This window comes from Natator depressus, chromosome 9 (assembly GCF_965152275.1).
Source record: "Natator depressus isolate rNatDep1 chromosome 9, rNatDep2.hap1, whole genome shotgun sequence".
Lineage (NCBI taxonomy): Eukaryota > Metazoa > Chordata > Testudines > Cheloniidae > Natator > Natator depressus.
In genome coordinates this window covers 9,480,885-9,506,465 of record NC_134242.1, presented here as the reverse complement: position 1 = coordinate 9,506,465, position 25,581 = coordinate 9,480,885, and the positions used below count along the sequence as shown (strand labels likewise).

General features: G+C 38.8%; 1 protein-coding gene across 3 annotated transcripts in view; it reads right to left on the bottom strand.

The window, feature by feature from the left end:
- Window positions 1-3,815: 3,815 nt before the first annotated feature.
- MCCC1 (methylcrotonyl-CoA carboxylase subunit 1) overlaps window positions 3,816-25,581 on the bottom strand; it is a 35,256-nt gene continuing 13,490 nt past the window's right edge. For all 3 annotated transcript variants that reach the window (XM_074963482.1, XM_074963483.1, XM_074963484.1), the window contains 13 exons: window positions 25,098-25,219; window positions 24,010-24,121; window positions 23,392-23,473; window positions 22,443-22,570; window positions 20,498-20,681; window positions 19,839-19,948; window positions 15,284-15,500; window positions 14,081-14,167; window positions 13,420-13,469; window positions 8,233-8,370; window positions 7,521-7,628; window positions 6,697-6,768; window positions 3,816-4,878 (listed from right to left, as the gene is read on the bottom strand). In XM_074963482.1, coding sequence (XP_074819583.1) covers window positions 4,759-4,878; window positions 6,697-6,768; window positions 7,521-7,628; window positions 8,233-8,370; window positions 13,420-13,469; window positions 14,081-14,167; window positions 15,284-15,500; window positions 19,839-19,948; window positions 20,498-20,681; window positions 22,443-22,570; window positions 23,392-23,473; window positions 24,010-24,121; window positions 25,098-25,219 — 1,530 coding nt within the window. In that variant the 3' untranslated portion in view covers window positions 3,816-4,758. The remainder of the gene's footprint in view (window positions 4,879-6,696; window positions 6,769-7,520; window positions 7,629-8,232; window positions 8,371-13,419; window positions 13,470-14,080; window positions 14,168-15,283; window positions 15,501-19,838; window positions 19,949-20,497; window positions 20,682-22,442; window positions 22,571-23,391; window positions 23,474-24,009; window positions 24,122-25,097; window positions 25,220-25,581) is intronic.

The following is a 25,581-nucleotide window of genomic DNA, read 5'->3' as shown; positions in this document are numbered from 1 at the left end:
GCAAGGTCAAAGGAGGAGGATGTCCTCTCCACTCTTGGCTGGCTAAAGTGAGGAAATCCTCTGGAGTATATTGCCCGGTGTTCTCCGTTAATTTGCTTTTGTCTCTACAACAAATGGGTGGCAATTAAGAATGCCCCATTATAAGACTGATTCTGATCCCCAAGAGTGGCCTCTCCAACACATCCTCCTGTCTTCAGAGGGTCAGGAAGAGGGAAGCAGTCATCATCATCAGCCTCTCCCCACAAACACTCCCTGGAATTTTGCCTTTTAGCGCATACCACCTCCTGCTTTTCTTACTTCCCATGTGAGCAAATCGGCTGTCATTTACAAAGAAAGCAATTACATTTCAAAAGTAACTTTTGGCAAATACTGCTTATCTGGAAGACAGATTAAAGATAAATCCAACTATCATTATCACTTCAAAAACCCAGTTGGGCATTAGACACACAAATGTGCTCTAGTTAATTATTAAATGCTATAGTAAAAAAACATGGAGCATTCAATCAAAACACCGTTTAGTTTAGCGTAGATTCCTCGTATAATAAACAGCGTTACCCTGAACACGTCCCAAAAAAGCACTGTATTTTTTTTTAAATAAAGCTTTTATTTCATAAAATATAAATAGTCCAAATAAAACTGAATATAGTGGTCTCCATTAAGCAATTATTCTTCATTGCTGCCTTAAAAAACAAACAACAACAAAACAGAAGTGACACAAGCCAACATTAGTTCAACTAAGCAACTGCATTCAACTTCATCATACTCAAGGACAAAACCTCCGTGGTATTCGACATTGCTTTGCAAATAGAACCCTTATTGCAGAAAGCTGTCCCAGCGTCATAAAAATGTCATCTAGCATCTGCCTGCATATCATGTGCACCCATCCATAATACACACACAATTTACTTTATACAAGCAGCTTAGACATCTATTAAGAACATAACATATTTGAAAGCTACATGTTCAAACCTTATACGGTTGCTATAAAATGCTCCAGCAAACATATTATGCAGAACTCTGTTCGTCTCTTTACAAAAAGTAACAGAATCACAGTAAAATAATTCTTGACAGTCAGAGTCCAGAGAAAAATAATCAACAGATACCAGTACAGCTGTAATAAGTACATTGGTAGGTCTTCCCTGTGAAATGAACATGTTTTGCTTTGAGTATTAAAATTCATGCTTTTATAAAGGAAGATGAGACTCTGCTCAGGTACAACCCCTCCTCCCCACTGTTGGTTGAGCTTTAAAAGTCCCTAACAAAAACACTCAGGGTTCACTTTTTAATACTCTTGATGCAGGGAGCTGGGATTTACTGGCAACTGGATGACTCTGACCATTACAGCCAAGGAGTTAATAAATCTAAAGAAGGGAATTTATAATTCACTTGCTTAGATTTTTCCCCTAAATAAAATGCAAAAGCTTAAACTCTACAAATAATGATGAAGCCTGCATCTGAAATTACAATTTTACCAGCATGCATGCAAAATAAGTACTTTGGCACTTATATAACACATTTCTCTAACGATCTCAATGCGTTAAGTGTCATTATCCCCATTATATATGAGGAAGTTGAGGCAAACATAGTTTACATGACTTACCCAAGGTCACACAGTGAATCACAGTGGGTAAGTGAGAATAGAATCCAGCTTTCCTGCCTTCCACTCCCATGCCCTATTTGCTAGACCAGTGTGTTTTCTGCTACCGCCTTGTGTAGGAGTAGGCACTACGGGGCAAATTGTTAGCTGGTATAAAGTGACTGCTCCACTGAATGGAGCTATGGCAATTTACACCAGCTGTGAATCTGCCCCTCTGTGTATATGCGAACATGTTGCCCCCTGCTGGCCAGCTGGAGCTTACCAAAGGTATTTCTATAGCTGACAAGTACAGATCTTCCTTTAGCTCAGGTACAAGAATCTCATGTTTATAAAGCTAGATGGCCTGTCTTCCAGCCCTGTCTCTGCAGCTGGGTTTCTACTGCAAAGAGGTGGCAATTAAAGTTGCAACTATGTTCCCATAAGATTAATTTTGATCTTCATAACAGCAAGGAAAAATCCTCATACTTTCACATTTTTTAATGTCAGCTAGAATATTTTCTGAAAACGTTGATTAAGTATGGCTCAAAAATGGCTCATTTGTGACTTTTTTTGCAAGTGTTTCTCTACCTGCCTAATTAAATCACATTACAGCACAACACTGGAAATATGGGTAGATTTTGACATTGGCTCATACAGGAGGCAGTTTTAAAGGGCAGAAATAATAAAATGTTTAAGAAATTGCCATCATTTGAAAACTAGATGAGATTCTCTGTCAATGAAGCTTCTGGAGAAAAAAAAAACATAGCAACAGAGAACATTTTTGCTGCTAGCTTCCAAGAATCAGACAGGGATAATTTTCAGAAGCAAGAGAAAACTGGATCTCATAAAAGACTTGTCCTTCTTCATTCCCCACCCAAATGCCCCTTTGGTCTATGAAAAATGTGCACTTATCCATCCGCCAAATGGAGTAACTGAGGAACGGAGAGCTTGAGTAAACTGCGCAAAGTGAATTAGTCAGACAGGAGAAGCTGGCTCAGAGAGTTTAAATGACTTGGTAAAGATTCATATAAGAGGTTTAAACGCAGAGACAGGAACAGAATCCTGGCGTACAAGGTGGAAGAAAGACCCATACCTTACTCGCTAAACCACAAAGCCTCTTATAGAAATTACTTCAAATGTCTGTATCTAGAGTCCAATCCTATGGAGTCCCACTGAAGGCACTGAAGACACCTAACTGGAAGTAAATAGGACTGCCTACACACCACCAGGCCAACATACAACTGTCTAAAAGTCTGTGTTCTAACGTTTTTCGTCTGCATTGTGGTCAGGTCAGCAGTCATAGAATCATATTAACAAACTCATCATGAGGTAGTGCAGTGGTTCTCAAACTTTTGTACTGGTGACCCCTTTCACACAGCAAGCCTATGAGTGCGATCCTCTTATACATTAAAAACACATTTTTATATTTAACACTATTATAAATGCTGGAGGCAAAGCAGGATTTGGGGATGGAGGCTGACAGCTCGCAATCCCCTATGTAATAACCTTGTGACCCCCTGAGGTGTCATGACCTCCAGTTTGAGAACCCCTGAAGTAATGGCTTGAGCCCACAATGACTTCAGAGAGGCTCCACACAGGTACAAAGACCGTCTGCACAGAGCTTGTCAGGATTGAGCACCTTCAGATGAATGAGCCTGAGGACTAGCCAGGCTGATTAATGAGCTCAGCTGGATTGCGGTCAGACCACCTGATTGGCTGAAGAGAGCCAGCAGGCCTGCTTTTAGCTCACCAGCAGGTCACTGGTTGCTCAACGCTAGGCCTGCTGCTGTGATTGCTCAGGATCCAGCCTTGCTCCAGCTTACATCCCCTTCCTTGGTCCTGACTCCCATCTCTGAGTCTTGGCTCTGGTTCCTGACTCCTGATTCTGGCTCTGGTTCCTGGCTCCTGACTTTGACTCCAACCCTTGGCCCCCAGTTACAGTTCCTGCTCCCATAGTCCAGTTTTAAACAGGGAGCCAGACGGCCAGCACCTGGACCCCTGAGAAATCTCTGCAGGATTAGAGCCATCATGAGTACGGTGATTCTCTAACACGGTTCTATAACAACTATATTGTCCTGTCTACAGTTCAAATCATGCCAGATAACCACAATGGGCACTTACACAGTATCCTGAAAGTTCATATGACAAAAAGCACTTCACACTGTATAAATCGTGAAAGGAATTTGAAAGGTTTTAATAATTAAAATGGGCATTTTTATTAATAAAGTGTCCTTTCCCTTTCCCTAAGCATTTGGGGTTCAGCATCAACAAGTTAAAAATAAATAGCCAGTATGTAGTATTCCCTCACTTATACTGCATTTGTGTATAAAAGAACCACACATTTTTCTTCATGAAAAAAATGTACACATGAAAGTAGCAATCAGTATTGTCATCAGTCTGACATTTCATATCTTTATAATGATCTTGGGAACAACACATTCTGGCAAACGAACAACATATAAGGTTTGCAGACAAACATGAAGAGATATGGGATAAGTAATCTGAATTTTAAAATACATATTTTATTATGGCACAAACATTTTAATATTAAATACATGTACAGTCTTTCTGTATTACAATCTGAGCTCTCAAGATAAAATAATCCATCCTGAAAACAGATTCAGTTTTGATTAATATAGCAATAATATTTCTTTTCCCTTCTACAACACCTTTTATCAGAGATTTTCAAAGTATTTGATGGGACCAATCCTGCATGCAAAACTCAGGCCATTTATGGGAGTTTTGCCTCAGTAAGGATGATATTATTATTATGCACTCATTTAAACTTGCCTATCACTGTCAGCTTTCAAATTGCCTTACAAGGAGTCTGAAATGTAGGAAAGTTTAAGGGAAAAAATATGGCAGCTCATAATGACAGAGTAGGCAAGAAGCAATACTTTGGAAGCTGGTCTCCAATCACTACAAAAACACCTGTAAATACCAATTTAAGGTCATATCCTGCAGTCATTAATCGGGCAAATGTAGTGTAAAATTCCTATTGAGCAATTAAGGATTGCAGGATCAGACCCTTAGCTGTTTAACTTTTATTACAATTCAGTAATGCTCCGTTTTTAGGGGAAGTGGATATAATCTGCAATGTAACTATGTCCATGGAATGCTGAACAAGACACCTTCTTCTTGGAGAAAACCAAGAAAGCAAAAAATAGCACCTTCCTTGGAGTTCATTTTGATTCCATGTCTTCATCCACAAACTCAACTAGTGGAGCATGTCTGCTGGCCTGAGAGCCTTCCTGGTAATTAACCTTCTTTATTATTCCTGCCTTTGGAGCCCTTATGGTATGCTGCATAAAAACAAGTGCATAGATAAATCAATAGAATATTTTAAAAATTTCTTTCTTGTTTTAATAACAACTCCATCTTAGTACAATCAACCATATAAATACTGAGCAGAGGTGAGATTAGATCAAATCAACATTTGCCACTTCTTTTGATACATTTCATTCTTTTAAAATGTTATTTTTGTTCCTGAAAGAACCTCATTTTCAAGTTACTTTGGTCTTTCCTCTTCAATATTTAACTGGAGAAGAAAACAAAACACTATTTGGGGTTACATTTTGAAGCACAGCTATTTCCATCTTGTTTTGCTTCATTGTTCCTTTCTAAAAATAAATTAGATATCTGTTAAAAGAACTCAATTTTAGTCCAACAATGTTAACCATTTAACAGGTCAGTTCCTTTGAAAGGACTCTGCTGATGTATTTAATATATTTTTCTTTGGTGGATAGGAAATGTTTTTATTTAACAGATCTTAGGCTATCTTAAGATGTGATTACCAGCTGCTTACACACCAAGTCCAAATTTGGCTCATATTATTATATCATGTTAATTTTCCATTGTATCTTTTGTTGCACTGATAGTTTCTAAATAGGATTAGTCTAATAATCCAAACAACAAATAATTTTTTATATCTTAGCAAGGATTCATTTAAATTAACTTCTTTTATTTTTAAAAAAGAAAAGGAGTACTTGTGGCACCTTAGAGACTAACAAATTTATTTGAGCATAAGCTTTCGTGAGCCACAGCTCACTTCATTGGATGCATTCAGTTTTTTCCACTGAATGCATCCGATGAAGTGAGCTGTAGCTCACGAAAGCTTATGCTCAAATAAATTTCTTAGTCTCTAAGGTGCCATAAGTACTCCTTTTCTTTTTGCAAATACAGACTAACACGGCTGCTACTCTGAAACCTCTTTCTATTTTTGCAATTTACCTGTTTATTTTAAATAGGACCACAAAAATGTAGGTAAATTGTCAATGAAAGACACAGAGAGCCACATATGTAACACGGATACCAATGTTACAACCACCCAGAGATACACAATTACCAAAATAAGTTTTAATAATTTTAAATATGAATTAATTTTCTCAGCATGCAGGATTTTACACAACGTTATCAAAATTTATAAATTATTTCAAACACTAGCTTAAATCTGTTCCATTATTTAGTTCAGCTCCCATACACTGCACTGTAAAAATAAATCCAAACCCAACCAGCTCAAACTACAGAAACTGGGATAGTGCTGGCAATTTTAGCCAATGCCAAGAAATGTAACAAAACATGATAGAACATCCCACATACTGCTACATTTCATGTTGACTCTTACAAAGAATCTTTAGTCTACTCTCTGTAAAGCTTTATGTAAACAATAATCAACAGGATTACACACAAGAAAACGCTGGGTATATATTTAGAGAGAGAATCACTGCTTGCTGAATTTCAGCATAAAGCAACTGTAGGTAATAATATCATGTGTTTAAATCACGGTGAGAGAAAATAAAGTAAAACATCCAGATTATGAAAGATGGTTTTGTATTGAAAATAATGGACGATTGATTTCTGAGGCATTTAAAGAGCTAACAAAATGAACATTTACAAAAATTACAGATAAAAATATTCTTTGATAATAATGTACCAGTAAACATAATTCTCTGAAATCCAGTCAGATAATGTATTAGTTTTTCAATATTTCAAGTGGTGTTGATGACGAAACAAGACTGAATTGTACAATATTCCAATAAACCAACCCTGGATTCATTTCAGGACCACTGGAGTTTGTTCGTTTTTCTTCTCAGTAATTAAACCCTTTTAATGTCACTCACCTCCATTTTCATAGCTATCATAATCATTAGTGGGTCTCCAGCTTGTACCTTGTCCCCTGCTTTCACAAATATCTACAAATTCAAAGCAAGCAAGGATTGAAAAATCATGTATGTCCATACAATCAAAATCACTTGGACAGGATTTCTACCTGGATATCTGGCTAGCAAAAGAGGTGAAAGTTTCCTTCAGAGAAAAGCTAAAGGAGAGCTGAATAATAAAGGCATCTTCTAGACTGATCCTTTTCAGTAGGCTTATCTGCCATGAGGGAATAGATCAGAGAGCCTCCAAGGTTTCAGCTGTAGGGACATGTGGCTGAAAAGCCATATTAAAAGGAAGAAATTTAATTAAAAATGGCAAGTTTAGCCAAATACTTAGAATTTTAAAAGCGTTCTTCCTGTGTTCTGTAGAAACAAGACCAGGAAGTCTAGAAAACATCTGTACAGGTGAACAAACCGAGGAATTTTCCCCAACTGGAAGGAGCCAGGGCAGCCTCAGGACTGACATGCTTCCCCTACCGCAGAACCTATTAGAACCTGGCTATGTAGGAGACGTTCAAAAAGGTTTCCTTTTCCCTCCCCATCCCACATTTCGCAAAAAGAAAAGGAGTACTTGTGGCACCTTAGAGACTAACCAATTTATTTGAGCATAAGCTTTCGTGAGCTACAGCTCACTTCATCGGATGCATACTGTGGAAACTGCAGAAGACAAATAAATGCTCAAATAAATTGGTTAGTCTCTAAGGGCCACAAGTACCCCTTTTCTTTTTGCGAATACAGACTAACACGGCTGTTACTCTGAAACATCCCACATTTGTAACAATCACCTTTTCAATTGTCCCAGTCATAGGTGCTACAGCACCTCCTTGAGTTCCTGTTGCACTCGCTCCAGATAAGTATTTAGGTATTGGAAGCCCAATTTGTGCACTGCCTTTCTACAGAAAAGTAAATAAATCAAGATTGAGTTAATGTCATAACACATTACAACTGGTACAAACCTTGATTTATGTTTATAGTGACAGAAGTTAATAAATTTGTTACTAAGTAATTAAGTAGTTTGTTTATTCATGTGGATTTCACATGACATTTATCACAAAGTAATTTTAATTTCCTTTAATGACGTTTACTGGAAAAAACGGACCAGCATTACCATGGAAGCTGGGACATTTCTTCTTCATAAGTACTACTGCTAATGCAATGCAGAGAATGCCAAAGTAAATTGTCATGTTAATCTCAATTTATTTTTCAAGGCTAAATTGGAGTTCTCCTCCTCCAGCTCCATCTTGATTACTTTTATTTTTCATTATTTTATTTTAAAAATGAAGTACATTACAATTATAAATTAATGATAATTAATTATAGTTATAAATCTAGCAAGGATCTGAAGATTATGGGTTGCTATAAAAATTTGAAATAGTGACACATCTCACCCCCTAAATTTAAGATCACCTGTCTAAGTCCACAACACTCCATTTCACACTCCTGCTTACCCCCCTCAGCTGGGATTTTAAATCTCAGATGATGAAAAAGAAACTTTACCAGTGAGAAGAGGCAAATAGTGTTGTCCAAAATGACCAGCTTAGATTTACAAACACTCCCGTTTACTGTACATCTCAGGTAAGTCGAATCTCCCTCATTAGAAATGTCTCCGGAAACATGGAAAGCTTTATCTTTTATCTGAAAAACAGTTGTTCCTGTTAAAAGATGTTATAGGCACAGAGCCTAACTGTAATTTTGTAACCAATCAGCGGCACAATTACCTTAATGGGTTACAAGCAACATAGTTCAATTTGTGTCCGCAAAGGAGTTTTTCTCCCATTCTCAGTTTGTGCGGCTATACCTACTATGCTGCATAACTGGGTTTGTATCAGTGCATTGTGGAAAATGGGGGAAGCTATCTCCATTGGGTTTCAGCAGTGGAAAATGCCCAGTGCTTCAGTACTCAGGGCTAAGAAGAAAGAATGGCCAAACTGATTATACAGGCAGGATAAGGCCGTTCTGTCTGTATTGTATGACCCAGTAAGCCTAAATGCTATGCTGTAGTCATAAAAAGGAGCATTTATAGTCATAGAAATTAAATGTTACAGTATTAGCAAATATCTAAACCCTGTTGCTGATGATTGAATATAACACTGCATTCTCTCTTTAGAATAGTATTTCCAGGACAAAAATCATTGTTATAAATGGACATGATAGTAAACATTTGCATTCAAGTGTTAACATATATATTTAAATGTCCTTAGTCACACCAGTGTGATGTGGATAATATTCAGTTATATTCTACCATGTAGTTTTTTCCCTGTGTTTTGTTTTGATTTTTAAGGGTTTTCCTCACAGTAAGCACAGATTAATTTCTTCAGTAACTCTAGAGAACCTAAGCGCTCGTGACCCTATTATCTCCCAGGTGACATAAAGGGACAAAGGCTTGCTTAACATATACATGGTTAATTTCTTGGGAAAAAAAGTTTCACAAGAAATTGCTAGAAAGAAATCCTAGTTTATGAAGAATGATTTGTATGCTGAATGAACTACCCTTGGGAAGGGATACAAGTTACTCTCCATAGTAAGTACCATTCGTCGTTGTCGTTCCCCCTTCTCCCGCCCACGCTGATGGGTAGCTCTGCCAAAGTTAGATAAGCAAGAAGACAAAAACGAAGGTTGCACTTGAAGGAGGAATACTGATAATGGAGGTTCTGAGGAGAACTCCTGGATTAGGGAAAATTTCACAGACAAAACTTCTAAACGAATTTACGGAAGCACTGTAGAATCAGACTCTCAAATTGGATAATTTATGCCTAGAAGTCTTTGGTCATTAATGACAATCCAGCCAAGGTTGATAGTAACCCAAAGTAGTTACCATATGATGGCTGTTTGATATTCCACGTGAGTAAGATGATGGTCTCAGTCCAATTCCAAATGGACAGGTGTCCCGATTAAATAACCCTCCACTCCTACAGGAAATAAGTAGCGCCACTGCTGGGAATCACAGCAGAAAGGTTAGAGATTGGTTCAGTCTCCACAGCCTGTTCAATCTGGTGCCCCTCCTCTTCCTAAGTGATCGTTCCGCAACAGGGGTGAGACAGCATGGGGAATCTTACAGTACTTCTAGCATGCTATCCCTGTTCTGTACATAGAGGATTTAACTTTTCAGAGATGCTAATCCTGTACTTTTCCAGTATGCTAAAGATGAAAAATTGTATACATGAAAATATTTATTGGTTAACAATAGTTTCTCTCAGTCTTGTTCTTATGTTAATTGCATTAAAATTAACTTCTTGAGCCAAGAGATCACACTTGTTCAAGGCCTAGATGTGCAGAGGTATTGGAAATGGACATAAAAATGAACATATACTGTTCTCATTCCATAGGTTTTACTTTCTTTAAATCCTTAACCTGGACTCAGCAATTTGCTGTTCTAATATTAGGTTATTAATTATTCAAGGAACTTGGCTTAGCTGCCTCCATTTGTATTAAAGATCATGCTATAGAACAGAAGCAGTCTGTAAGATGTTCCACGAGCCTTGAGAATCTATCATGTCTAAAGAGTGAAAAAGAGAACACACACTTGTTTCAGTGTTCGCTTGTGATAAAACCATGTAAGAATGGCTTAAATTTTGCCTCAATTTACTGCCTTGATTTTGTATGCCCCAAATCATGTCATAGACCTGAGACCTGAACAACACTCCCCGTCCCCCCACACCCCTCCATATTAAACCAGTCTTGGGTAAAACTCAGGGAGTTCACCACTAAAATTGAAAAAAAAAAAACAATGTTCTGCTGCTGATAAAGCACTCCCACCTCAGGAATGTCCCTAACGAGAGTTATAACCATCAAGGTTGCAAAGTAGACATACCCAGCACTAGGAAATTAGGAAGGATACAGAAAGAGACTCAATAAACGGTAAAACAAGCTCTAACCAGTGTTTTTATGCTGTCTGCATAAACAGAGAAGGTCACAACTAAGTTACAATTTGGGCCTGAAAGATACAAATGTAAAAAACTTGGGCAACAAGGACGACACCTAGGTGCCAGTATGGAATTGGTTAAATATTTTGTTATTTAGGAGTGCGGGATAATGTGGTAGGATTAGTAAATCTGAAGGAGGTACCGACTTTTACCTATATAATGTATATAAAGAACAATGCTCTTTGGGAACCATTTCTGGACAGCAGTTCAACATCAAGCTGCTGGAACTCTGACCTCTGCACGACCGTGACGTGTAGAGGCATTGCTGGGAACCCCCAGATGAATGGATCCTGACTGGCTATCGGGTGAAATTTGTCTGTATATTGGGAGTGGTGACCATTAGCGATTCACTTGATATACGTGATCTGTGTGTGCTGCTAATAAATAGGTATTTAGAGCACAACTGTGCAAGGCTCTTTCCCTGGGAAAAGCGTCCACAGACCCATAGAGCCCTGTGGGCAGGGGCAGGTACTTAAATTGACCAGGTTTCTTCCTGAGCCCCATGCGTAAGGATAAGTACCTTACACCCTGAGCCCTTGGAAGGGAAAGGGTGGGGGTGCCTAAATTGACTAGGTCACGCCTCGAGCCCTCGGTAGAGTATAGGCGGTGTGCCCTAAAATGAGCAGTAACAATGTGAACTCTTCTTGATTATGAGGGGTGGTGGTGAGGGAGGGGTGAAATGTTGGCATTTCAAAATACTCAACAATGATAGAGTGTTATCACGTGGATTCTTAAAATGTGTGGTCTTGAGATACAGAATCCACTAAATAACCCTTCTGTGCACCCTAAAATAAGGTTGACCGAGTGGCTATCCCACTATGATTATGAACTTGAAGACTATGTCATACAGCATATGCAAAAGGGCCAAACCTAACTTTGAATGCTTTGCAACCTTAATAATGTTCTTTAACAGCACAGGAATGGTGAGACTCAGGAATCTTGGATTACATTCCAGACTCTAGAGATGATTTTGCTCTAGTGGGCACTGACTCTTCTGCCCCATTTTCTCTAATCTTTCCTTGTCCCACTTCCTTAACCCCAGCTCCTTGTCCTATTCTCCTTGCCAACCCTGTCCCAGTCTCCAGTTATCATGTTTCTCATTGCAGTCCCAGTCTCCTTCGCTGAACGTCCTTCTCTGGACTCCCTGTCCTACTCTGCTCTCCTCCAACCTTTTTTGTCCAGACATTCCTAGTTCCCCTCTGCCCCTCATCAAATCTGTCTCTCTCCTGCACCCTTCCAGTCTCACCCACTCATGTTCTCCACCCCCCACTGATTTGATTCCCAGGCCCAATCTCTCTGCCGCGCTCCTCATCCAACCTCAGCGTCCCCTCCCCAGATCCTTGTCCCAATCTCTTTTCCCAGCCAGTCCCAGTTTCAAAGATCATAAAGCCAGAAAGGACCATAGTGGTTATCTCGTCTGACCTCCCTGAATTAATTGCTATTTGAACTAGAGCATATTTTTTAGAAAAACATCCAATCTTGATTTTAAAATTTCCAGTGATGGAGAATGCATCACAACCCTTGGTAACTTGTTCTAATGGTTAATTATCCTCACTGTTAAAAATTTGAGTCTTATTTCTCATCTGAATTTGCCTAGCTTCAAGTTCCAGCCATTGGATCTCGTTATATATTTGTGTGATAGACTGAAGAGCCCTGTGACTGTGATCAAATCCCCCTTAATCTTCTCTTTGATAAACTAAATAGAGTGAGCTTCTTGAGCCTTTTACTGAGGCACGTTTTCTAAACCTTTATTTATTCTCATGGCTTCTCTCCCATCACGTTCCAGCTTCTTGTCAAAACTGTCTCAGCTTCCCTCTATCTTCTTCCCTCCCACCCCACTGGTTCTCAGTCAAAGTTTCCTTGCCCAGCCAGTCCCAATCTCCCTCTCAGCCCCCCTCTGATTTAAGCATACACCTACAGGCTCCCAGTACGCACTCACCATTTCCCTTCCTTGCTCCTAGTCTCAGTCTCCTTCCTCAGCCAGTCCCAGTTTCCCTCTCCCATCCCATCAGCCTCCAGTCCCAGTCTTCCCCGACCCCACAACACCAGGCTCCTTGTTCCCATTTTCTCTCCACCAGTTCAGCTCTTGCTCCCTGTGCATTCAAATGAGGCAGTTTCCTCCCGCACACTGCTTGGGCCCAGCAGAGGAGGTCATTGAAAGCACAGGACAGACAGGTTCCTTGCTTTCCATTCAGCTGCCTGGACCTGCCATTGCAGGGAAAATGCTACTTAGCCCTAGACAGAAACTTCAGGGAATTTAGTTGCGAAAACATAAGAAGTCTCTACTGAGCATGTGCTATCCAAAGGTTTTTCAAAGGTTTATAATTTGGCCAAATTTGTTTGGATTTTTGTTAGGATGGCAAAAGGTACATTTCTGACACAGGCCTCCCCTCCGCCACATATCAAGTCCCTGCTACAAAGCATGGGGGAGAGAGAGTATTCGAAGATAAGACTGACAGACAACATGTTTTTCCTTAGCCTCATCCTCAGAAATCACAATCATTTTGGCTGAAACATTAAAAAAAAAATATATATATAAGCATGAGGCAGACACCCGACATGGAAAATTTCAGACCAAACATATAAGTCTGGCACAGTTAAAAGCAACTGAAAAAAGGATTTTATAATGAAAAGTGTTGGGCAACATTAATAATAGGTGATGCAGCCAGCCTATATCTAATAAGAGACATACAGTAAATTAACTTTACTCATCATTATGATGAGATCAGTTACTAAAGAGTATGAGAAAACAGAACTTTACCTGCATGTTATATGAACCGTCATGATTGTAATCTATAGTTATGTCCACATCTGTTTAATAAAATATTTAAAAAAAAAATAACAAGATTTACTTGACTTAGAGAAAAATTAAACTTAAAAACAGAGTTCAGAGCATCTTTTTCAACATAAATATAAATTTCCAAATGAGAAGGCCAACCAAAACTGTTAGACTAGCTCAGCAAACCTCGTAGAAGGTTGTCCTGACATTTAGAGCAAAATTTTCAAAGCTGGGTGCCTAACCCTAGGTTCCTAAATTCATATTTAGATACCTGAATAAACTGACTAGTGTTTCAAAGGTGCTGACCATCCATAACCCAGTGAAGTCAGTGGGAGTTGCAGGTGCTTAAGTCCTAAGAAAATTCGATCCTTTACTGAGGTGTCTAAATATGGATTTAGAATCCTAAATTTAGGGACACTTTTAAAAAAATCTGGCCAGTGTCTCCAGGAATCTGAGTGTGGAATTAACCATTATCTTTAAAAACGCTGACTGGAGTATGTGATCTTTATGGGTTTCCCCTCCCCAATCAATCTTAAATAAACTTTTTTCCTACATCTGTTTGCTCTTCCCTCTTCCAAATCTTTACAACTTTGTGTGTGTGTGCATGTTGAAATAAGCAGGTTACCCACAGCTAGTCACTTACTGTTTTCACCATCTAGGAGAGTCAGTTTTCTGGTGTAGGATATATTTATTCTTCTGCCACTGCTGGATGCAAACGGTGAGAATTTATCTAGAAGGCCAAGTACACAAACAGTTGATGCTGCATTTACTGTATTACAAATAAAGCACATAAGAACGCTTAGCACTTACGTAGTGTTTTATATCTTCAAATCACTTTATTAACATTTATTATTAATTATGATGATGATGATGTTATTGTTATTAAATATTTATGTTGCACCAAAAGGCCTGAAGCAGGCTGGGGCTCCATTGTCAGTTACTGTATAAATATATAGTAAATGACAGTCCCTGGTCCAATTAGCTTACAATCTGTAAGATAAGACATAATAAATGGATGAGGGACAGAAGTAGACTTGAGGGTAGGAGGTGGTGATTTAACAAAAAATGGTGGCATAGCACACACTAGGTGCATGTGCAATTCTTAGTCAATCATCAAACAGCAATCACAATTTGCTACCTGTCTAGCCATTATCAGCCATTTTAATCCTCTAATGTATAACTGTAAATATTCTTCTCTTCTTAGAGAGATGAAAACAGACTTCAGAGGTCACTTAAGTCAATAGAAGTCCTTCCATTGATTTCGGTGGGTGTTAGATAAGCTGTAAGTGACTTTAAAAATTCTCATGGTCACAATGGAAGAGCGAGGAATACAGTGCAGGAGTTCTTAGCTTCTAGTGCCATGCTCAATCCACTACACCATTTTGCCTCTCCATATCCTGTCTGGGATCCAGTTAGTGTTTTAATCTGAAAATCCTAGGGTTGGGTGAAGAAACAGTATCGCTGGACATTGAAAAGACTCTGAGCTAGCCCTCCTCACTGGAGAGAAATCTGCAGAAATTTTGAAGATGACAGGAACGAAGTGGAAACAACACACAAATGCAAATGGAGAGTTGTGTGTTTCTATCTGAAATACATTAGAACATTCCCTTTTTACCTAGTGAAGAACACATGCATCACAATGGTGTTATGTTTAACCTCTGTCACCTAAAGAAAGCTATCTCCTGCCCTTTCAGTGGATGGTAGTAACCAGATGTCAGGAGATTAAACAATGAAACAGTGCGGCAAAATGCGAGTGCAAAATTAATGAAGTGGACAAAAGCTCCGATTTCTGTCTCATCCCCTCAAAGAAAAAATAAACTAAAGGAAAGGGAAAAAATGATCTTACCACCAGACTGAACTCTAAAAGCATCGGTTATCATTTTCTCTCTCAGTATGAGTCCCAGAGCAGCCTGACACAAAATTTCATTTGGGGTGGCCTGTTTGGCTGGAAACAGTTCATCATGGTATTGAGAAATGAAATTGGTGTGCACGTTTCCAGCCTCAAACTGTGGGTGTCCTGACAGGCTTAGTAAGAAATCAATATTGGTGCTTAGTCCTACGATCTGTCAAGAAAAAGAAAGACAAGGTGGGTGAGATAATATCTTTTGTTGGACCAACTTCTGTTGGTGAAAGAGAAGCTTTCGAGCTCCATAAAGCTTTTCTTCAGGTCTGTAGAGCTTGAAAGCCTGTCTCTTTCTCCAACAGAAGTTGGTCCATTTAAAGATATTACCTCACTCACCTTGTGTGTCTCATATCCTCGGACCAACAGAGCTACAACAACACTGCGCAAAAAAACAGAACAAAAAAAAGCCCCCCCCCCCCCCATTCCCAAATGAAAATGAAGAGCTGCTAGCGGACCTACAGCTGTCTGCTCCACTGATACCGAAAATGTCTTCTTAAAAAGTGACATCAGTGCAGCACAGCCCTGACAAGAGAAAGAGTAAACATTCCAATTGGTATATATCCCATTCTTTAAGAAACTATCACCTTGGAAGAACAAAGGTAGGATTTTCACTTTTGGCCTAATTCTTCCTTCACTGAAGTCAACAGGAGTTTAACCTCTCATGTTAATGGGAGCAGACCGAGGTCAGCGCTGAATGCTTTTGGAAACCCTACCTCAAGTGTTTAACAAGACATAGTCAACTTGAAATGCAGTCAATTAAAGAGTTAAAAGTCTTTCAGGTGCTACACCCGCACCCGACTCCCACCATTTTTAAAATAATTATTAGATTCTCTCTCTTCTGTTGCTGTGCAAAAGACCCACTCAAACAACAGAGGAAACTGATTAGTCTGGGGAAATTACTGAAGCTGATTTGTTACAATGTGCTGTCAAATGTATAGACTAGATGAACTTAGAAAACAAAACAAAAAACCAAACAAACGTAGAAAAATGTATTTCTCTGATCTCTGTCAGTTATAATAATCTTCTGCGTTACTTCTAACAATAGCAGACAAAACATTTTCAGATGCATGATTTTTAAGTTGATTGTGTCCCTTATTTTTATATCAGTCAATGTAAATAAACTATGCACTGCAACTGGCTTCACTTTAAGGCAAACCTTTTGCATTAGAAATGCTATCTGCATTCTTCATTCTGGTTTGTTTTGCTATGTTAAATAAGTAATAGTAAAATTTTAAATACTGAACAATCCTTTATAATTTAAGGAGTTACTATTAGACAAGGGCCTGAACTAGATGACAATAGCCAAATTTTTTGAATTTTGAAAATGTGCAGACTGGAGTTTAAAACACTACAGTTTGGGCTCACTTCTTCAATGGACCCAAACTGGAACATCATAAGAGCGGCCATACTGGGTCAGACCAAAGGTCCATCTAGCCCAGTATCTTGTCTTCCGACAATGGCCAATGCCAGAGGCCCCAGAGGGAATGAACAGAACAGGTAATCATCAAGTGATCCATCCCCTGTCGCTCATTCCCAGCTTCTGGCAAACAGAGGCTAGGGACACCATCCCTGCCCATCCTGGCTAATAGCCATTGATGGACCTATCCTCCATGAATTTATCTAGTTCTTCTTTGAACCCTGTTATAGTCTTGGCCTTCACAACATCCTCTGGCAAGGAGCTCCACAGGTTGACTGTGCGTTGTGTGAAAAAATACTTCCTTTTGTTTATTTTAAACCTGCTGCCTATTAATTTCATTTGGTGACTCCTAATTCTTGTGTTATCAGGAGGAGGAAATAACACTTCCTTATTTGCTTTCTCCACACTAGTCATGATTTTATAGACCTCAATCATATCCCCCCTTAATTGTCTCTTTTCCAAGCTGAAAAGTCCCAGTCTTATTAATCTCTCCTTACACACCAGCCATTTCATACCCCTAATCATTTTTGTTGCCCTTTTCTGAACCTTTTCTGATTCCAATATATCTTTCTTGAGATGGGGCGACCACATCTGCATGCAGTATTCAAGATGTGGGTGTACTATGAATTTATATAGAGGCAATATGATATTTCTGTCTTATTATCTATGCCTTTCTTAATGATGCCCAACATTCTGTTCACTTTTTTGACTGCCACTGCACATTGAACGGATGTTTTCAGAGAACTATCCACAATGACTCCAAGATCTCTTTATTGAGTGGTAACAGCTAATTTAGATCCCATCATTTTATATGTATAGCTGGGATTAGGTTTTCCAATATGCATCACTTTGCATTTATCAACATTGAATTTCATCTGCCATTTTGTTGCCCAGTCACCCAGTTTTGAGAGATCCTTCTGTAGCTTTTCACAGTCTGCCTGGGACTTAACTATCTTGAGTAGTTTTGTATCATCTGCAAATTTTGCCACCTCACTGTTTACCCCTTTTCCCAGATCATTTATGAATATGTTAAATACGACTGGTCCCATTACAGACCCCTGGCGGACACCATTATTTACCTCTCTCCATTCTGAAAACTAACCATTTATTCCTACCATTTGTTTCCTATCTTTTAACCAGTTACCAATCCATGAGAGGACCCTCCCCCTTATCCCATGACTGCTTATTTTGCTTAAGAGCTTTTGGTGAGGGACCTTGCAAAAGGCTTTCTGAAAATCTAAGTATACTCTATGCACTGGATCCCCCTTGTCCACATGCTTGTTGACCCGCTCAGAGAATTCTAGTATATTGTTCAGACATGCTTTCCCTTTACAGAAACCATGTTGACTCTTCCCCGACAAATTATGTTTATCTCTGTGTCTGATAATTTTGTTCTTTACTATAGTTTCAACCAGTTGGCCTGGTACTGAAATCAAGCTTACCAACCAGGGTCACCTCTGTAGCCCTTTTTAAAAATTGGCATGACATTAGTTATCCTCCAATCATTTGGTACAGAAGCTGATTTAAATGATAGGTTACAGACTACAGTTAGTAGTCCTGCAGTTTTACATTTCAGTTCCTTCCGAACTCTTGGGTGAATACCAGCTGGTCCTGGTGACTTCTTATTGTTTAATTTATCAATTTGTTCCAAAACCTCCTCTAATGACACCTCAATCTGGGACAGTTCCTCAGATTTGTCATCTAAAAAGAATGGCTCAGGTTTGGGAATCTCCCTCTTATCTTCAGCCATGAAGAACGATGCAAAGAGGTCATTTAGTTTCTCTGCAATGGCCTTATTGTCCTTGAGTGGACCTTTAGCATCTTGGTTGTCCAGTGGCCCCACTGGTTGTTTAGCAGGCTTCCTGCTTCTGATGTACTTAAAAAATTTTTTGCTATTACTTTTTGAGTCTTTGGCTAGCTGGTCTTCAAAATTCTTTTTTGACCTTCCTAAGTATATTTTTACACGTCATTTGCCAGAGTTTATGTTCCATTCTATTTTCCTCACTAGGATTTAACTTCTACTTTTTAAAGGGTGCCTTTTTGTCTCTCACTGCTTTTATTACTTTGTTGTTTAGTCATGGTGGCTCTTTTTTGGTTCTCCTACTATGTTTTTTAATTTGGGGTGTACATTTAAGTTGAGCATCTATTATGGTGTCTCTAAAAAGTTTCCATGCAGCTTCCAGGGATTTTACTTTTGGTGCTGTACCTTTTCTGTTTAACTAACCTCCTCATTTTTGTGTAGTTCCCCTCTCTGAAATTAAATGCTAGAGTGTTGGGCCTCTGTGGTGTTTTCCACACCACAGGGATGTTAAATTTAATTATATTATGGTCACTATTACCAAGCGGTCCAGCTATATTCACCTCTTGTACCTGATCCTGTGCTCCACTTAGGACTAAATCAAAAATTGCCTCTCTTCTTGTGGGTTCCAGGACTAGCTGTTCCAAGAAGCAGTCATTTAAGGTGTCGAGAAACTGTATCTCTGCATCCCGTCCTGAAGTGACATGTACCCAGTCAATATGGGGATAGTTGAAAACCCCCATTATTGTTTGGTTCATTTAAGATTTTTACTTCATTTGATTCTATGCTTTATTTCACATATAGTGCTACACCCCCACCAGCATGACCTGTTCTGTCCTTCCAATATATTTTGTGCCCTGGTATTACTGTGTCCCATTGATTATCCTCATTCCACCAAGATTCAATCAGAACGAAGACACCACCAAATCTAAGGAAAGTTCAGATCCAAAACAGAACTTCACAGCTCAGGCCTGTCTTTGCTTACTACACTGATATAAATGGTGTAGCAAATTAGGAAAAATATAGCTAACAGTGTACAAAGTAATTAAGTAAAGAAATACATTGAAACAGAATTGGCTGTAGCTACATTAAACCCTTTCAAAAACAGCCATTTTTGCTTCTGTAATAGCATTTTGCTACTATAGTAATAGGAGCAGTGTAAACAGCTTATGTAGAGACTTGGAATCATACCGGGGTTCCTTATACTATTATTTGTATTTCTGTCACAGCCAGGATCCCATTGTGCTAGGCACTGAACAAACACAGAACAAAAGGATACTTACATTGTACTGATGAAGGCTGTACCGCAACTTTCTCAATGCTGCTTGGCGATCCTCAGCCCAAACAACTAACTTCGCAATCATTGGATCATAATGCACAGAAACCTCATCACCTAAAGTATAAATATATAGGAAATGATTTCTAAGGACACTGACACACACCTTCACATAGATATGTCTGATGCTATGCTTTATATGGTAATATTATCACTATAGTAGCAACATCCACTGACAGACCCAGTGGCCAGTGCTCTGCAATGGCCATGTAGGAGACAAGTTTGATTTATGGACCAATCTCTCAATTCCAAGGGCAGCCTGAGTTTGAAATGTTACAGAGGTGTCACTATTCAACATCAACCTTCTTTGCTGAATTAAAGTATAGTATTGACAAACTTTGAAAGAAATCCAATCTGCCTATCCCGTAAGGGTAATAACTGGAGTGGGAAGATGATGATGAGATATTTAGGGATCCAACTGAGATATGGTGGAATCCTCAGGGAGAGGAATTCTGTACTGTTTTATAATTATGACAATATCCTCTGGTCTCAAGCTAAGCACAAGATTAAAAAACCGCAGCCAGAGGGAACTTGCTTGAGAGCACATTTGTAATGAGCTGTTCTTTTAAACAGACATTTTCAGTTAATACTGTCTTCAAATTTTACCTTGTCTGACCCCGGTTTCTATCCTGGTAAAACTGTCAGGTGGTGGTGTAGACAAGTGGAGTAAAGGTCCAGCCCCTGGCATGAAGTTATTATTAGGATCTTCAGCATATATCCTGGCTTCAAATGCATGGCCACTGAGTTCAATTTCTTCCTGCATTAGGGGAATTTTCTCTCCTGCTGCAACCTGTAAGTAGTACAGTAATTTTCCATTCACCTGGGAGCAACCCGAACAGGTTGGATCAGAGCACTAGCACATGGATGCAGATATCTTGTGTGTACAGACACACAAACTTTTGATTGTAGCAAATAACAGATGGAAACTAAATAAGATATAAAGTTATACATATACAATCTGCACAAAGGCAAGGTACTGTTCACAACCATACAATAAGAACAACTGTCAACTTCAACGTAAGACAATAGGTCAAGGAGCTACAAAAAACACCAAGTCAGGTGGTTTAGCTGTCCTGGCTCTTGAATAAACATGGCTGAGAAAGGATTGCAATACATTGATCATTTTTGCCTTGTTTCAGACCTAGGTTTTTTCCATGACCAATATATCTTACACTTTGATGTATCAGTTGTCCAACCAGGGAATACAATGGCTGCAATATCAAGTAAGAAGAGACTTTTACATTGCAACCAACTTAAAAAACATTCATACACAAAACAATGTAGTTCACTACCCATTTTCTGTATTTCCTATTTCAAATGTGTGTATTTGGATAACAATTTACTCCTGCAACTCAGCGTCTTGTTGATCCAGAGAGAACGTCATAATCCTATGTTTGTGATATCAGTCTATTGTCCAGGAATGAGAGCAATGCCACAAATTCTATATTGTTATCTGACAGCAGGATCAAAGAGAGGGAGAAGATGGACTGGGGAAGAAGGAGGACCCTTCTTCTGAACACAAGTAACCTCACAAGTGATGAGAAACAAGTGATGGGTGAATAGATTTAGGTTTAATTCTGATAAATGTTGAACTATTCCTTCCTCTCTCCCCAGGAAGAAAGTCACAATTTAAAGGATTTTGAAAGACAATTATTTCCAAAGTTCTATAACTGTAAGATGATCTTACAACATTCCACAAAACTGAAGCACAATGAAAAATGCTTTTTCTTCCTCTTACTGCAATGGTTCAATTAAAAAAAGGTGAGCCTATAAAGCACTGAACAATAAAAGCCTGCTCATCTGGAAAACAAGATTTTATTAGGGAGAAGAAAATCCTTCTAAGTGGCTAGAAAAATTTGCTAGTTGCCACCATTGCTAGAATCTAGTCAATCATTCCCTTCGTTCATATACTCTACTCTGTACACAAGCTTAAGAAAAGGTTTCACAGGAGGCGTTTCTAATTACACAGGATTTTTAAACTAATCGGTTAACAGGGACCATGTTATTCCCTCAAAAGAAATCGGGATAGAAAGCTAGAAAAGTAAGGGAAAATACACTAGTTTCAGGGTAAATCCAGGAAGCATTTTAAGGGTAAAATGCCATGGAGAAATCTGTAGCAGGGTCATGGTAACCAGCCAGCAAGGACAACCACAATCAGACCCCTCTCCCCACACTGGTCTCAAAAGCACACACAATTTCCACCCACAAGGGGGAAGTAAACGCCTGACGATCCAAGTTGTAGGTATTTACTCCCCCTAAGAGGAGAACAGAGATTTGTGCCCTACTCTGCCTCCCACTATTGAACTCTGTGGAGAGGACTTTTTACTGTGAGGAGGACTGTGTGGGGATTCTATTGAAAGCCTTTCCACAATGCTCCTTTATTAAATGGGGAGGGAGGGAGGGTGCTGTGGAGCAATAGGAATCACTCCCAACCATGGAAGTGAGAGATCAGCATCCTGCACACAATAATGGTGAGCATTACCGCACTAGACCACTAGACAGACACCATCCATCCCTGCTACCCTTACAATTAAAATTAGTTATCCCTTACCCTAAGCTGCCACTCCACCAAGTCAGTCCCTGTGATCATCTCAGTAACTGGGTGCTCCACTTGCAGCCTGGTGTTCATCTCCATAAAGTAGAAATTATGTTGAGAGTCCATAATAAATTCCACGGTTCCTGAAATATTTAATAAGCAGACATTTCACTGAGACAGAAAGGCTTTCTACTGGGTGGCCATCTAAAGACATTTAGTGATTTGCAGCTGGACAAAAATGTTTTGACAAAACTGGAGAGGTGTGTTAATGGTCTGGGCATCAGGTCTGAAACATCTAAATTGCCTGAAACCACTGGATCAAATCTCAGCACACCTTTATTATCCCAAGACATTCTGTGCTGGTGCACTGCCACTCTTCTCTCCAGAAGCAGCTGCATTTCAGTAGTGGTGTGTGTATGATATTTATAAAGTACTTCAGGAACCTTCAGGAAGAACTGTCCTATGCTAATTTAAAAGACTTCCCTTCCAAAGAATATCTTGAAAAGAATCAGAGGTGTTAATATTTTTCTAAACTGATTTTCATCTAGTAAATATACTAGAAAATACAGCTGTTTTCCATGGGATTATTTTTAGAGAAGGCCCAGAAGTTTGAACACTGACATTTTGTTGTTTGCAAGGTGAATGATAAAACACTTTGCCCACGTAATCTGATGTGCATTCAAATTATTCACCTTCAAATATTAAACTATTTGGCTGACTTATTCACTTTCAGACTTCTTAGCTTTTCCTCTTTTGTAATCCTACACCACTCTGGACAGGGGGTTCATACTAAGTTTTGCTATCTTGGAACTTATTTACTATGTGACAACTACATGAAAGTTAAAAAAAAAAAATGCTACAAGTGTGTATCATACTCCAGAACAAGAAAATGTCATTTGACTTGAGGCTCAAGGCTCTATTAACTTAAGAGGCAGGCACGAGGAGGAAGTTAAACGTGACGTACCTGCTCCCACGTAGTTCACAGCTTTAGCTGCTTTGACAGCAGCTTCTCCAAGTTTCCTTCTCACTTCAGGCTCAATTTCTGGCTGTGAATGTAATGATAAAAAGAGATTACACATTACTGAGAGCCTCACAGATATCATGCCTACTGTATGCGCATACTATGCCATCTTTAAAAAAACTGCAGTAAAATCCTGAACCATATTATATTTAAAATCTTTGCTTCCTGACCCAAGGAGCAATCAGCTTATGTCCTAAAACTTGAAGGTAGAGAATCTTTGATAAATTGACAGAAATAAATATAACATGCAAAATGTTGGACAATTATAGGTTAAGTGGGAGTTTTTTCCCTTCTTCTGAAGCATCAAGTACTGGCCACTTCCCAAAGTAGGATACCAAGCTAGATGGCACAATGGTTTAATTCACTAGAGTAAGATCCTACGTTCTAACCTTCGGTTTTGTCTCTGGAGCTCAAAAACCAAATAAAATAAAATGCAAAAAGGTTCTGAGATTTATTTATTTAAGTAGCCGAATGGACACTGATGTAGAAAGCAGACAGATGTGTACAAAAAATTCAAAATCATATTACTTTATCAACTCCATTTAGGAACCCTCCACTTACCCCAGGAGCTTCTTCAATGATTTTCTGGTGTCTTCTCTGCACACTGCAATCTCTTTCAAACAAATAGACTGCATTGCCATGCTGGTCACCAAACACCTGGACTTCAACATGCCTGTTTCACAGTAACAAATGTTTCAATGCATTTTACTAAAGATCGCTAAGGCCTCTATTTTGCAATCCGTTTCACTGAGGCAGACACTTGCACAGCACGCCATTGACTTCAATAGGGTTCCATACAGCTATAAGGGCCTGCCCTCTTGGATCCAGTTGCAGATCAGCATGATTCTGTTAACTGATTCGTGAAACATATTATACCTCCTAAAGCCACAAGTTCAAATGAGATTTTGAACTTTATGATCATTGTATTGAAACTTCATGAGTTTGAGAAAAAAAATATTTAGAGTCCACTACTTCTGTATTAGTTTTTGGTCAGTCTAATCTCCTGGTACCTTCAGCTGAAAGTATTTATATGTATACCTACTACATGTTCAACAAGGTGTATGCCAAGAATACTACTGCTTTGCAATCTATAACACCTTGTATCTGTATATGTCAAAAGAGCTTTATGAAAGCTAATGAGCTCAGTTTACAGCATAAATGGAAATGAAGTATTATCATCCCCATTGTACAGACTGAGGCGAGAGATTAAGTGACTTGTCTGAGTACATACAGGACATCTGAGGTAGATTATGGTTCTCTTTCTGACTCCTATTTCTGTGCCTTAAGCACTACTACACATTGTTTCCTTTAGACCTAAAAGAATGGTAACGTCAGAAGGCTGATGTACCAACTAGGCATGTCATTGCCATAACATATACAGTATATGATATCTAGGTCTCTCTCCACAACACCACCATTAGGATGCTGCAAATATGTCACCAAGACAGCCAGATTTGTTATAAATTATCATTCAAAGTCACTGTCATCCACTTCACACTTTGTAAAATTAATAATTCTGCCCTATTTTTATGCAAGTGCAGAAAGTGTGCAATACTGTATAAGACACAAATTATCCCATCTTGCATAAAAATGTTGTACTATTTTTTAAAAATATTTTTAGTATTAAAAATATAATCCACTTTTCTCACCTTGGATTGTCTACAAATTTTTCTATCAGCACGGCATCATCATTGAAAGACTTCTTTGCTTCTCTCCTGGCTGATTCTAGTTGGTCCAAGAACTCCTTTTCTGACTGAGCAATTCTCATACCCTAAGATACAACATAAGGTTGTCTAAATATCTACTAAAGAACAAGTAAATCACAGTTAAAAAAAATCTCCACCAGTGGGAAATCTGGCGAATGATTAAAAACAAACAATTAAAATATGTGTTTACCAATAAAATAATTCTATTCCTTCTTATGAATCAATAGAATTATTTACTAACTTCCAAACAGTTAATCTTTGCAAATCCCACAGAAAATAAAAGTGTCACTAAAGCTATAACTTAAAGATAATGTTGTTGCCCTGGTGTAAAGTACAGAACTCAATTTGACTTTTGGATCTCATGCTGAGATTTCATCGCTGGCAGACAGAAAACACTGTTTTTCTTAACAAAATATGTACATTTGTT